Source organism: Myxine glutinosa, chromosome 12 (genome assembly GCF_964187855.1).
Source record: "Myxine glutinosa chromosome 12, kmMyxGlut1.1, whole genome shotgun sequence".
Taxonomy (NCBI): Eukaryota; Metazoa; Chordata; class Myxini; order Myxiniformes; family Myxinidae; genus Myxine; species Myxine glutinosa.
The window spans coordinates 76,132,181-76,147,503 of record NC_136272.1 but is presented as its reverse complement, the minus strand read 5'-3'; the positions used below and the strand labels follow the sequence as shown (position 1 = coordinate 76,147,503).

Here is a 15,323-nt window from a genome sequence, read left to right as displayed (position 1 = left end):
CTAGGCTAGCACTAGCCCAGCGGCAGTGACCGAATCGCCATGGCAGAGTCAGGAAAACGTAAAGCTAAGCGCAAATATGAAGAGGAGCACAGGGCATTTTTGCCTGAATGGGAGGAATTGTATTTTTTTACGAAGCGAAATGGGAAACCCTTGTGCTTGATTTGCCAGACTGCACTGTCGCATTTTAAAGCTTCAAACCTGGAGCGCCATTTCACCTCACTCCATGATAACGTGGCCCGGGATTTTCCCAAAGGCAGAGAACTTCGCAAGCACAAGGTAAATGCATTGAAACGTCAGTCAGAGAAGCAGACTCAGTTTTTTCGGAAATTAGCGAAGCACTCAGAGACGGTCACATTAGCATCATATCAGTTGGCATGGAACATTGCTCGAGCTAAAAAGCCATACAGTGAAGGGGAATTCGTGAAAACGCGTCTCAGAGATGTTGCCATCCTCACTCCTGAAAATGATAGTTTGAAGTGTTCTGTGTCAGACCTGCAGCTGTCACGACACACCGTTGAACAGAGAATATCAGGTATTAACAACTCCATTGAAACACAGTTGCATACGGGTCTTGAAAAATGTCAGTATTTCAGCATTGCTTTGGATGAGTCTTGTGACATTCAAGATAAGCCACATTTGGCGATATTTGTACGGTCTGTGTCAGAAGACTGCACAATTAAGGAAGAGCTGCTTGACATTGTGCCGTTAAAAGATAGGACCCGCGGCATCGACCTGAAAGAGACACTCACGACTGTTGTTGAGAAGGCAAATTTGCAATTACCAAAACTAGCAGCAATAGCCACAGACGATGCACCAGCTATGTTGGGATCTGCAAATGGCCTTGTCGGGCTGTGTAAAGCTGACGACCGTTTCCCTGATTTTTGGACATTTCATTGCATCATCCATCAAGAGAACCTGGTGTCTACGAACCTGAACTTGGACCATGTCATGAAACCTGTGCTAGAAATTGTAAATTTTAATCGCACTCATGCTCTCAAGCACAGACAGTTCAACAACCTCATAGCTGAACTGGACGGAGACCTTCCCAATGATCTGCTTCTCCACTGCACTGTGAGATGGCTTTCAAGAGGTAACATGCTTTCCTGTTTTTTTGAACTTTTGGACCCAGTGAAGCTGTTACATAGGGACTATCCTGAGCTACATGACCCCCAGCCACAGTGGATGTCAGATTTGGGGTTTCTGGTCGACATGCTGCATCATCTGAACAAACTGAATCTAGATCTGCAAGGGAAGTTTAAAATGCTGCCTGACCTGGTGCAAAGTGTTTTCACATTTGTGAACAAACTCAAGCTCTTCCAGACCCATCTTCAAAAGGGAGAGCTCACACATTTTTCCCTCCTTGTTGAAGGCAAATGGAGAAGCAGCTGAGGTCACAAAAAGGAGCATTGCATGCTATGCAACACTGGTTGAAAATCTGCAGCAGAGTTTTGAGGACAGATTCTGCAACCTGAAGAAACAACAGCCACAGATCACATTCCTCATCAACCCTTTCACTGCTGAATCGGATTGTTTGAAAGCCCCCTTAGTGGCAGATGAAGCAGCATCTCAGTTGGAGATGATTGAACTTTCTGAGGATGACAGACTTAAATGTATCTTGAGAGAAGGAACCACAGGCACAGAGTTTTGGAAAATTGTGCCCACAGACAGATACCCCAGTGTCAAGCAGGCTGCACTCAAGCTAATGTCAATGTTTGGATCAACTTACGTCTGTGAATCAGTTTTTTCTACACTGAAACAAGTGAAGTCAAGACATGGCTCTGTTCTTACGGACACACATGTGAAAGAGTTGCTCCGAGTGGCCACAACTGAGTACAAGCCAGACCTGAAAATGATTGTGGAAAACAATGACTGCCAGGTGTCCCACTGAAGTAACAAGCGTTACGCCTAGGTCCCCCGTCGGTGAAGTGATGTGAGTTGACAAAGTGGAAGACGCAGAAAACATGCCATGATATGATATTTCGCTCAAGGTTCAGACATACATGGAGGCGGCCATCTTGGATTTTGACGTGGCCACCCAATTTTCAATAGCGTTCTTCCGTATGCCTAGATACACCCACACACCAGATTAGAAGTTGGTACCTCGCGTATTTTGCAAGATATTCCGCTCACAAGGTTCAGACATACATGGCGGCGGCCATCTTGGATTTTGACGTGGCGACCCAATTTTAAACAGCGTTCTTCCTTGTGCCTAGATACACCCACACACCAGATTAGCAGTTGGTACGTCGCTTATTTTTCGAGATATTCATCTCACAAGGTTAAGACATACATGGCATCAGACATACATGGCGGCGGCCATCTTGGATTTTGACGTGGGTTGCACCCACACACCAAATTCAAATGCGGTCCTTCGCTTACGCACGCACGCACGGACACACGGACGGAGGGGAAAGCCATAGTCCCCCTTTCGCTACGCTGTGCGACAGGGGACAATAAACGACCGAGGAAAACTGTTCAGCTATGTATTATGATAATTATGACATAACCATAATACATATAATTATGCCCCCCTCCCCCTCCCCCCTCCCGAGAAGCTTATACATGGCCTTTTTCCATAAATCCGTCTAGTCTATCGCAAGAGTAGGAAAAGAGTACAACAATTAAAACAACAGGAAGCTGGCCCCAGGATCATGACATATGATCCGGTATCAACACAGTGAGGAGGAGCGAGGGCAGACAGTGATGAGGAAGTAGCAAGGGCAGACAGTGATGAGGAAGTAGCAAGGGCAGACAGTGATGAGGAAGTGGCAAGGGCAGACAGTGATGAGGAAGTAGCAAGGGCAAACAGTGATGAGGAAGTAGCAAGGGCAGACAGTGATGAGGAAGTAGCAAGGGCAGACAGTGATGAGGAAGTAGCAAGGGCAGACAGTGATGAGGAAGTAGCAAGGGCAGACAGTGATAAGGAAGTAGCAAGGGCAGGCAGTGGTGAGAGGATAGCTAGTGCAGGCAGGAGTGAATGTGCAGCAATAGGGATAGGTAGGAATGAAGTCTGGCAGACCGTTTTCATTGGCAATTAAAATATAAAATGTCGATCCGTCATTCTACAGAAAGGATAACAGACAAAGTTCTGTGCAGTTTTTAAGGAGCAGGAGAGTAAGGGACATTGAAGGAAGGTAAAGTGACGTTGGCAGGACTTGTAGGTAGCTCGATCGGGTATGGATGGGTGATTGTGAACATCTTTGTTGATTGTGGTGTCTGTGAGAGGCTCTCCTCAAGGGATGCTGTGTGGTCAGTGTTGGTACTGTCGTGTTCCTAGGGATTACAATCTTTCCCAGGAACGAATAGCCGAGCAAGCTTTACTCCGGGGCACTGATCAAATGCGGACTTGATATACGCGAGGGAAGAAAGGGAAAGGAAGCGATGAAGGGTCTTACCTGTGGTCTGCCGGCAGTTCCCGAACCTGCAAAAAACAACTCACACGAACCGGATTTAAAATGTACAAAAATAAACAGGTTTATTAAACGAAATGCCGGTAACAAGAAAAACGCGACGGTAAAACAAAATTCGACGTCCAGAACGTGAAAAAGAAAAGGCAAATTCGTCAGCGCACAGCCGTCTACTGTGACATCCAGAACGCGCAGGCACAAGAAGGACAAGAGGCACAAGGGGGGGAATGCTCATCAGACGTGGTTTTTACGTCCCGCTCTGACATCATCGGTGCTTCTTCTCCAATCACCGCAGGCCAACACCACAGGCCCAGCTCTCCACCACTCACACGCAGTCCCGGCTCTGACATCATCGGTCACACTTTGCCAATCAGCGTGTTGCTTCTTGCTCATCCTTCTCTTCACCAATCAGCGAGTTCCTTCTTACTCGCCCTTCCCAGCGAGTGCCTTCTTACTCTGCCCTGGCCAATCACGGCTCCTCTGGGCGTATCTTCGGCCTGCTCGACCTTCGTGGTGATGTAGCTGGTTGAAGTCCCATCGGCAGTGCTCAGAATTGGTTTCTGGTTGGTTTTATTGTTATTTAATGTAGTTAATGGGCATTTCCTGCGCTATGTGTCTAAGGTGGTGCTATTAGAGACAAACGATAAATCACAAAGGGTGAGACATACAGGGAATTAACATAATCCCTGAGCAAGGGAACATTCCCCGCCCCCTCGTGATGGGGACAAATATACAACTTTATCCGACATCCGGGCTACACAAGTACTTATTACATCAAGGTTTCTACACGACAACTGGAGCATGCTACCGATACAAATCTACCTGGTCCAAAGTCATCACTACCTCACCGACATAACATAACACCGTTGGCAGGACTTGTCGGTAGCTCGATCGAGTATAGACGGGTGATTGTGAACATCTTTGTTGATTGTGATGACTGTGAGAGGGTCTCCTCAAGGGATGCTGTGTGGTCGGTGTTGGTACATTCTTCACCTGAAAATGACCTTTACCCACCTTCCCTCCCCCCTCCCCCCAACGTTTTTTTCATTTCTAACCTGATGTTGGCTTAATGGTTCGGATGCTGGCTTGAGATCCTAGGGTCCTGAGTTCGAATCCTGGTCGATCACTGAATTAACGCCAGGGGGGTTGAACTCAGCCTGCCAGCCTTCTGAGGTTGACAAATTGAGTACTAGCTTGCTGGGATGAATGATCCTGGTGTGTACCCGGACCTAGAATAGGTACACCGTATCCCTGTGCATACTGCGTAAGAGGCGGCTAAGGGTTGACGTCAGGAAGGGCATCCGGCCATAAAACATTGCCCCAAACAGGGAACCATGATTGTCATGGGGCCCGCAAGGCCAACCCCCGCTCTAGCGGGGAAAAGTGGCCTAAAAACGATCATTCTTTCATTCATTCGAACACCCTGGAGCTATCCCTGAGCCAGCCACACTTTTCTCATCCCCATTCCTCCCTCCAATGAAATTAAGACGTTCGTTTGAAGGTTTATTTAATGCGGTGTTGGTGTTATGCAGGTATGGTGGGCTGAATGGTCTCCTCCTCCGTCAAATTTCCTTGTTTTACTTTGGTGACAGTTGCACCCTATGCGCAGCAGCCGTCACCCCCTGAGCCCGGTGCCACAAGTGGTCATCTGGGCTGCCCAAGTCACTTTGGTCACCTGGGTCACCTGCCCCTAAATCCGGTCTTCCAACGTTTATAAACCACTGTTTGTGCTGAAGCTTTATGGAAGAAGAAGCAAAGCAATGAGTTATCTCACGCAGCACACATATTTTGAGCATTCATCAAGTGTGTTGTTCACAACCACAAATTGAGAAAGCTCAAGCCAGAAGACCAAAGTATCGTGATGAAAGACTTGCACAGCAAATCGCTTTCCTCACGTCGCTCTAGCTTCCTGAAGGCGTCGGCTTATCTTGCTTCCACATTTGTCTCTTTCTTTGAAGTTTTCACTCTTTCACAATGTTTGAGTTTTTGTTTTTTTTGGATTGGGCCAGACACAAACAGTAGCAGAGACTTTTGCACAAATGTGTGGAAGCTTGATAACGGTATGATTGGCCATGAGGAAGCTTCACCCACCATTTAGTGAGTGTGAGAGTGACTGCAGAGTCATCTCTGACATTATGTCATTCCAGCTCCAGCATGCACTCTTTGTCATCATGCAGGAGTCAAGCAGGATGGCCATTCTGAAAGCATACCTCGAGCGTCTCTGAAGTTTCTTGGACCAAAGAGTTGAAGCCGATTAAGACAAGTTTTATTAAATAATAATTTGATTGATTTATTCATTGGTTTATTTGTTTTTACTTGCAAAATCGAAGTTTTTCAAGAATATTGGTTGGTCTTGTGCGTTATTCTGTCTGTTTGTCTGTATTAATGTTTGTCCATTAATGTTTGGTGCTTCACAAACTTAATGTTTGTCCATTAAGCCAACGTCAGTCGCCTACAGGTCACAATTTTCAACCGACTTCACGAAACTTCACCAAATGGTGGAGTTGGACATAAGCAAGAAGCCTATTGTTTTTGGGGTGAAAACGTCAATCGGTCAACATAGGGGTCGTGAACCAACAAAGGTCACTAACTGTCAAATTTCTAAAATCCTCAATTTTCATTCGATGGACTTGAAATTTGAAGAGGATTTGCATATCTGGTCACTGAATTCAACCACCATCTAATTTTGAGGTCAACATAGGCCAAAGGGTCAACATAACCCATATTTCTAAAATCCTCAATTTTCATACAATTGACTTAAAATTTGAAGAAGATTTGCATATCTGGTCACTGAATTCAACAAAGTATTTTTGAGGTCAACATAGGCCGAATTTCTAAAATCCTCAATTTTCATTCGATTGACAAACTTTGAAGAGGCTTTGCATATTTGGTCACTGATTCAACAATATTTTTGAGCTCAACATAGGCCAAAAGGTCAACATAGGCCAAGTTTCTAAAATCCTCAATGTTCACCCAATTGACTTGAAATTTGAAGAGGATTTGCATATCTGGTCACTAAATTCAACCACCAACTATTTTTGAGGTCAACATAAGCCTAAAGGTCAACATAGACAAAATTTCTAAAATCCTCAATTTTCATCCAATTGACTTGAAATTTGAAGAGGATTTGCATATCAGGTCACTGAATTCAACCACCCATTATTTTTGAGGTCATCATAGGCCAATAACTTATTTTAGGCATTTTGTAAGTATCGTGCCATGCACGACGTATTTTTTGTTTTTTGTCTGTCACTCGCCTACAGGTCACAATTTTAAACCGATCATCATGAAACTTCACCAAGTTGTAGAGGTCGTCACAATGGAGAAGTCTATTGAATTTGAGGTCAAAGGTCATCTGGAGGTCAAATTTATAAAATCGCCGTTTTTCATCCGATTGACTTAAAAATTGAACAGCATTTGTATATTGAGTCACTAAGTTGGGAAACCGACTATTGTTTAGGTCAAATGTTAACTCAAGGTCAAACTTCCAAAAGTCAATTTTCATCAAAAAAAACCATCAATTTTCATCCGATTGACTTGAAAATTATATAGCAATTGCACAGTGCCTCACTGATTTGGGAAACCAACTATGTAAGGTCAAAGGTCAACTCAAGGTCAAAAGGTCAACTCAAGGTCACACTTCCAAAATCAATTTTCATCTAAAAAACCGTCAATTTTCATCCGATTAACTTGAAAATTGAACAGCATTTGCAAAGTGCCTCACTGAATTGGGAAACCAACTATTATCATCGACAAAAGGTCAAAGGTAAACTCAAGGTCAAACTTCTAATATAAATTTTCATCTGAAAAATCACCAATTTTAATCCAAGTTACCCGAGTTTTGATTAAGATAGTCAATTTTATTAACCAATTCAGTGACCCAACATGCAAATTCTTTAAATTTCCAGGAAATCAGGTGAAAATTGGTGATTTTACACAACCTTGACCTTTGACCTTTTGATCTAAAAAAAACAATCAGCTTGTAGCTTTTGATTGGTGAACCAATTCAGTGACCCAATATGCAAATTCTTTACATTTCAGGTCAATCTGATGAAAATTGGCGATTTTCCGCAACCTGGACCTTTGACCTAAAAAAAACAATCAGGTTCTAGGTTTTGATTGGAGAACCAATTCAGTGAACCGATATGCAAACTCTTAAAATTTCAGGTCAATCGGATGAAAATTGACGATTCGGGGATGCTGGGCTTTGACCTTTTGACCAAATTATTACTTTGCCTTCTCCATATTATCATAATAAAGCTTTGTTGAAAATTTCATGACAAAACTCAAATGGTAAATCGAAATTTCAGGTCAATTGGATGAAAATTGATGATTTTATGTGACGCTGATCTTTAATTGCCTTCTCTGTATTATCATAACTAGCAACGGTACACACCCTACAGACGGCGCTTCAATTGTGAGGCCCAAATGAAAAGGCAAAATATCAGAAATTTAAGGCTTTTTTGTTTTGAACGATTTATATAAACATCCGTTAAATCATATCACACGCAAATCATCAAAATCTAAATAGTATTTGTAGAATTTCAATAAAAGCCACATCACTGTTCATATCGGTAAATATTATTCCATCGTGTTTCAAATTTGGGCAATGGGCTCTCCAATATTCGATGTGTTCACAGTTTGAATTACGTAATGTAACGTTTGTGACGATGTTGTGACGATGTTTGTGTTCACGGTAGTGTTTGATGTGACGATTGACGGTGTGAACGTAATTTCGTAATGTTTTTAGTTTTTATTTTCGTAATCATTTAATGAATGTTTAATGAGCGTAAGAATGAGCATAATGATCATTGAATGAATGTAATGAATGTAATGATAATTCGATGCAAAGCGAAAGACGCCTCAGAGCTGTCACATTCACAATCGCTATGTCGTATGTACTCCCGATACGTGTTTCCTTCATTGTAAAAACTACTAAGTCAACAGTTAAAAGGATTTTGATAGGGGTTACGGCCTTGGCAAGATCGATGGAGACAGCCATCTGTTAGGTTATACACCGCCCAAATAGCTATGTGGAATTCTCTCATGTAGAGATTAAACCCACGTCGTTTGAACTTTGGCCGAGGTCATTATTTACTTTTAATGATGTTTATATACGAATCAAAAAGAAGACAATTGGTTTTGGGTCGTCCTTTCCGCATATCTCGTTGGATTGTGAGTTGGAGGCGACCGTGATGGCGGGGAGGGGGTTGGCATTCCCTCAAGCAGGGATTCAATCCATGTCCTTATAAAAGGTCTTTGTCCGAGGTCACAGAGTCCGATCGGTGCAGCCATTTGTGCGGTACCCGGGAAAATAACATTATGCGCGAGTCCAAACCGGAAAATGCTGGAGGCCAAAGCTGAAATTGGAAAAACAATATAGCCTATTTTACTCCAGGAGGTCCCAGGATTACCCACCCAAAATATTGTTGCGATCGGTTCAGGTGTTTTTGCGGTGCCTGCGAACGGACGGACAGATGGACAGACGGACATTTCGTGAATTATAGTAAGATAAAGAGCTTCGGCGAAAATTTGATGACAATAGCTCAAATGGTAAAAAAAAAGAGTTACGACCCAGACAGACACAGACACAGACGTGATTATAAAACCCCATCTCCTGCACAGCAGAAGATGGGCTAAATAACTATTGTGCTTATGTATAACTAACTAACTATTGTGCTTACATTACTAAACAAATAGCATTACGTAATTTTTTAACGACAGCATATTTGGTTAAAACATCCGTGACCATGTGACAAATCAGCTCGTTCTTATATAACCGTGGGGTGGCTGACATGGTGAGAGATGTCAAATTAATCTTTTAATAGCGTATTTAAATGTGTTTCCCAATCATGCTGTTCACCTTTTAATGACGCATTAAATATGTTTCCCAATCATGGTGTTCATCTTTTAATAACGCATTAAATGTGTTTCCCAATCACGCTGTTCACCTTTTAATGACGCATTGTTTCCCAATCACGCTGTTCATCTTTTATTAACACATTAAATGTGTTTCCCAATCATGCTGTTCATCTTTTAATAACGCATTAAATGTGTTTCCCAATCACGCCGTTCACCTTTTAATGACGCATTGTTTCCCAATCACGCTGTTCATCTTTTAATAATGCATTAAATGTGTTTCCCAATCACGCTGCTCATCTTTTAATACCACATTAAATGTGCGTTTCCCAATCACGGTCACCTTTTAATGACGCATTAAATGCATTTCCCAATCACGCTGTTCATCTTTTATAGTGTATTAAATGTGTTTCCCAATCATGCTGTTCATCTTTTAATAACGCATTGAATGTGTTTCCCAATCAAGCTGTTCACCTTTTAATGACGCATTGTTTCCCAATCACGCTGTTCATCTTTTATTAACGCATTAAATGTTTCCCAATCATGCTGTTCATCTTTTAATAACGCATTAAATGTGTTTCCCAATCACAACGTTCACCTTTTAATGACGCATTGTTTCCCAATTACGCTGTTCATCTTTTAATAACGCATTAAATGTGTTTCCCAATCACGCTGTTCATCTTTTAATAATGCATTAAATGTGTTTCCCAATCACGCTGTTCATCTTTCAATACCACATTAAATGTGTGTTTCCCAATCACACTGTTCATCTTTTAATAACGCATTAAATGTGTTTCCCAATCACGCTGTTCATATTTTAATACCACATTGAATGTGTTTCCCAATCATGCTGTTCATCTTTTAATAACACATTAAATGTGTTTCCCAATCACGCTGGTCATCTTTTAATACCACATTAAATGTGTGTTTCCCAATCATGCTGTTCATCTTTTAATAACGCATTAAATGTGTGTTTCCCAATCTGCCCGTTCTCGGATTTTGTTGCAGGCTGTGAACACAGTGTGGTCAGTCTTGTTTTGACTTAGGATTCCAGCTGGCCAAGTCTGCTCACCAGTTCACCACCTTTGGACTCGTGAAGTCATCGCAAATCTGTGTAACTGTTGGGCCAGGGAAGAACGCAAGGAATTGCAGAAACTTCCAAGAACGCAGGGAAATGCCATATGCGATGATCAATTTTTCAAAATTTCTTGGGGTAAGGCATCTCTGTTCAATATCAATCAAAAGCACACCAAAGGTGCCACATCAAGAGCAGGTTACCATGTAATACGAGGCCCGTGCAACGAGCGTAATTTGGAGCGGTGTAACAGCAGGTATAAATTATGTTAATGAGCATCGTGTTCGGCACTCTACTGACCCAGCTATAAACTGTCATTCTGGTGTTTCACAGGTAGGGTGATTCAATGTCTGCCAGCATTAGTGGATGTTAAAGATCCCACGGTGTACAGTATTTGGAGAAGAGGAGGTGAGCTATCACCGGCACTAAGCAGAAATTCCAAATCCCTGCTCTAACTACTGCTGGGAGAGGGATGGCAAACCGCCCAGTATGACCCTTGCGAAGAAACTCCTTCGGCAGCACCAACTCTCTGTAACAGGGTATGGATGGTACATCGAAAATAAACTGTTCGGAAAATGGGACTAATTATTCAACTACTAGCACATTACCCATTGGCGCTCGCAGCTGAATATAACAATTGTTGCCATGGCAATATTCTGTAGAGAATTCCATGTCTTTGTCCATTGTCTTGGATCACGTGGCCTGCAGAGGCTGCACGATGTGGTGTCTATAGTAAAAAGATGCGGACACGCAAAGAGGGTCAAGCACCATCTTTATTCCAGGCAAAACGGGCCTCACTCGGCCCCGCCCACAACGGCTTCCACTCGGCCATACATGGCACTACACTCCTCCCCCCTTAAGTCACATTGTCTTTCAAATATGCTGGTCGCACAATGCGTCTCAAAGAAACACGCGGGCATTGAGCCGTGGACACGACCAGCAACGGTGAGGCATTGGAAACAGATGACGGTTCCACACCAGACACCAAACTAGGATCAACCGAAACCTGAGGAACATCCACACTACTCTCACTGCCATGAACATCCGGCTCCACAGATGGATGGGCAGCTGGCCGAAACCTGGTCACAGGCACCTCAATGGATGAGGACACATCGCACGGCGGAACGGAATTGGTTGTGTGTGAATAACTGGACCCGCGAGCCAATAACTGATTCACATGACGTTTCCAGATAAGGCCGGCCGAAGTACGAACAAGGTAGTTAGCCGGACCGAACACTCGGACCACAACAGCCGGCACCCATTTCTGTCGGTGTACATAGTCCCGTGCCATAACTGGCTGGTCCAACATGAATGAACGAACATTGGTCGCCGTAACAACTTCAGGTGCACCAGGTCGAAGCAAATCCAGATGCGACCGCAACTGTCGGCCATACATGCAGAATGCAGGCACTTCCTGTGTACTGAATTACGATAGTCATGCAAAAACAAATAAACCCTGCTCTGCACAGATCGAACCGCTTGGCCTTGCTTGGCCTCTACGCAAGGCATGTTTCAACGCTTTAACAAATGACTCAGCCTGGCCATTTGTAGCTGGGTTGTAAGGCGCTGACCTCACATGTTTGATACTATTAGCACGCATGAACACAGCAAACACCTCAGATACAAACTGCGAACCATTATCCGAAACTAAAATCTCCGGAACCCCCTTGTTCGCAAATATTACTCCGCAGATGCTCCACGATGTTCTCTGCCTAGGTGGACTCCATTATAGCTACTTCTGGCCACATTGAGTAAGCGTCGATCACCACCAGAAACATGCGGCCATGACTGGCCCTGCAAAATCTACATGAAGGCGCTGCCATGTTCTATCAGCAGGCGGCCATTTACACACGTGAGGGATTATCAGCATCAGTTTGACACGTATCACATATTTTTACAGTCCGCTTGATGTCCGCATCAAGCCCGGGCCACCACAACAAACTCTGGGCTAATTTTTTTGTTTTGACCATACCCAAATGACCCTCATGCAACTCTGAGACAGCGCTGATGTAAAACAGCAGGAATGACCACCCTAATGCCCCACATTACAAAACCTTGAGCTAAAGACAGCTCATACGCCCATGATACATATGGAGCATATCCTGACGTCGAGGGCAACTTGCGCCAAGAACATGACAAAACAACGTGCACAACACGTGACAGCACAGGATCACAACGAATGGCAGCGGCCACTTCCGCAGCGATTACCGGACCAGATTCAATCTGTTCCAACATGAACACCTCAACCTTATCTGCAGGTTCGGCACCGGCCTTTGTAGACGGCAATCGAGACAGGACATCAAAGTTAGCGGGCCGTTCGGAAGCACAAATCTCTGTATCCATCCATCACCATCACAACATCTCTATCTGAGCAGCGGTGGTGACTGGATGTCTTTCTGGGGATTAAACAAGAACTGACGCGGCTTATCAGTTTGCATGAGAAAATGCCGATCTATCAAGTACTGACGAAATTTCAACACGCCCAATACCAAGCTCAGCGCTTCACGCTCAATCCGAGCATAGTTACCTTCGCAAAAGCGGAAGGTTATGTTTTGATCGCTGTGTATTTATTTGTATGTCTGTGTGTGTGTGTGTGTGTATGTTATTCGCATAACTCAAAAAGTATTCAACCGAATTGCATGAAATTTGGTGGGATGATTGGTTATTATACGGGACACATTTGATTAGATTTTGGGAGCAATCGGGTCAAAGGTCAAGGTCAAGGTCACGAAAAGGTCAAAATCGTATTTTTACCATAGCGCGGTCAATTTTTATCCAATTGGCATGCAACTAATGCCAAAATGTTCAGAATTCAATGCCCGATCTTGTGATATACGACATGACCCAGTGAAGACATTACCCTTGTTAGCGGTTGGGGGTCAAAGGTCAGGGGGGTCACGACCTTGCAAAATGTGCGTTTTTTGTCATAACTCGGTCAATTCTTATCCGATTTGCATGAAATCAGCACCAAACTGTTCACTGTTCTGTTCCCTACACTCCCATGCCAAGTACAGAACAGTAGCTGCGGCGAAGGTATGCGCTCTACCGAGTGCCCGTTCTAGTTCTGCTCTGCGGCTGTCAGAGCACGTGACACAAAAGTCACTTTATTTATTTATTTTATTTTTTTTTAATACAAGATCGAGGCTCGTGTAAGAGGGAACATCAATCACACACAAAAAAAAAACGGACACACAACATACAATAAAGGGAACGGGAGAGAAGATGGGGAGAGGGGAAACACACAAGTACAACAGCAGAGAACAGGGACATCAGGAGATCTGTGGGAGGGAGAGGGCTTGGGGGGAGGAGGCATGGGAAGGCGGGGGTGGGAGAGGTATAAAACACATGGACACTGCTAGAACTTCCAGGAAAGAAGTCGGTATTTCAAAAAAGGTGAATCTGGCGTGAATTAACGGGGTAGAAGAGATCAAGGTTTTGGATGGGGGAAGATAAGAGATGGTGGTGAACAGCTGTTTTAAAGACATGGAGGGAGGAGTGGGATTGAAGAGTGGGGGAGTTTGTTCCAGAGGTGGTAGAAAAGAGGAATGAACGAGTGAAGGTGAGCAGAGAATCTTGACTTTGGCAATTTCACCAGAAGAGGGTTGCTGGCAGATCTTGTGCGACCTTTAGGAATATTTGGGGGACAGAGCACAGATAGAGCTGGGGGAGCTAGGCCGGATAGAAGTTGGTAGAAGACAGAAAGACCACCAACCTGCCTGCAGTAACTGAGTGAAAGGCCCTCGGAGTTAGCTTCATCGTGGGAGATTCCAATGATTCTGAAAGCTTTGGTTTCAACAGCATGAAGACGAGCTAGGTGTGAGGCAGGAGCACCAGCCCAGAGGGGAGAACAGTATTCCATTGAGCTGCGGATGAAAGCCTTGTATGTGGTGAGGAGCTCAGGTGTGCCAAGGAAGGACTTCGCACGATGGAGGATGCCCAGTCAGCGACTGGCTTTGGAGGCCAGCTTCGAAATGTGGTTTTCCCAGGAAAGATCATGGCAGATAGTGAGACCCAAAAGCTTGAGTGACAAAACTTATTGGACAGGATTGTTCAGAAAGTAGATGGGAGGGTTGTCCAGTCGGTCTTTTCGGAGAGACATTGTAAGAGTGTGAGATTTGTCAGGATTGAAAGACATGTTCCACTTGTTTGACCAGTCTGTGATTTCGTCCAGGTCTGTAGAGAGTGAGCTGCAGACTGCCAATCTGAGGGATGAGGAATGGAGCGGCAGAGAGAAGAGTCATCAGCACAAAGATAGAAAGGATTTTCAAGAGAGTCAGAGAGATCATTGATTAAGACTAGAAAAAGCACAGGGCCCAGAACACTGCCTTGGGGAACTCCAGCCTGAACAGGACGGGGATATGAGAGAAACCCATTCAGGGCCACACGTTGATTACGACCAGAGAGGAAGTCCGCAAGCCATGCGTGAAAATTTCCATGGATACCATAGGAGGAGAGTTTGGTGAGCAGAGCGGGGTGCCAAACCGTATCGAAGGCATATGATATGTCAAGGGAGACAGCTCTGATTTCCTGTTTGACATTGAGGACCTCCATCCATTGTTGAGAAAGCAAAAGCAGCATGTCCAGAGTGGAGTGACCTGGTCTGAAACCAAATTGATGATCAGAGATCAAGCCATTGAAGAAGTGTAAAGATTTGATATCTGAAGTGTAACGTGGTCCTCCCGGTAACTACCTGGTCTCGGTGACCCCCGGACCGTGAGAGGAACTCCGCCAGAAAGATCAATGATTTATACGCTTTCGTAACGCAATCAATATGAATTCCAGTCAATAAGACACCCCACACCAAGGATCCGGAATAATCAATAATATATTCCCCGAGCAATCAACAATCAACAACCATCAACAATCAACCATCCACAAGTAATCACCAATATTATTAAGATGGCCATCTTATATATGTGTGTCCCCTTTCCCCACTCCCGACCCCTTGGGTACTCACGACCCCTTTGGTCTCTGTCCCTCAC

The 15,323-nt window shown here is 44.1% G+C and overlaps 1 protein-coding gene across 1 annotated transcript; it reads left to right on the top strand.

The window, feature by feature from the left end:
* The first annotated feature begins 39 nt into the window (after window positions 1-39).
* Window positions 40-1,888, top strand: LOC137437193 (general transcription factor II-I repeat domain-containing protein 2-like). Its single transcript, XM_068131558.2, has 2 exons — window positions 40-1,275; window positions 1,370-1,888. Exons 1-2 carry the CDS (start codon window positions 40-42, stop codon window positions 1,886-1,888), a joined length of 1,755 nt encoding a protein of 584 aa, XP_067987659.1.
* The last annotated feature ends 13,435 nt before the right edge of the window (window positions 1,889-15,323 follow it).

Bases quoted from the DNA above. Each gene is read 5' to 3' on its own strand.
- LOC137437193 (XM_068131558.2), top strand. From the start codon at position 40: ATGGCAGAGTCAGGAAAACGTAAAGCTAAGCGCAAATATGAAGAGGAG. The intron at 1,276-1,369 runs GTGCAAAGTGTT...TCCTTGTTGAAG, and splicing joins TTAAAATGCTGCCTGACCTG to GCAAATGGAGAAGCAGCTGA.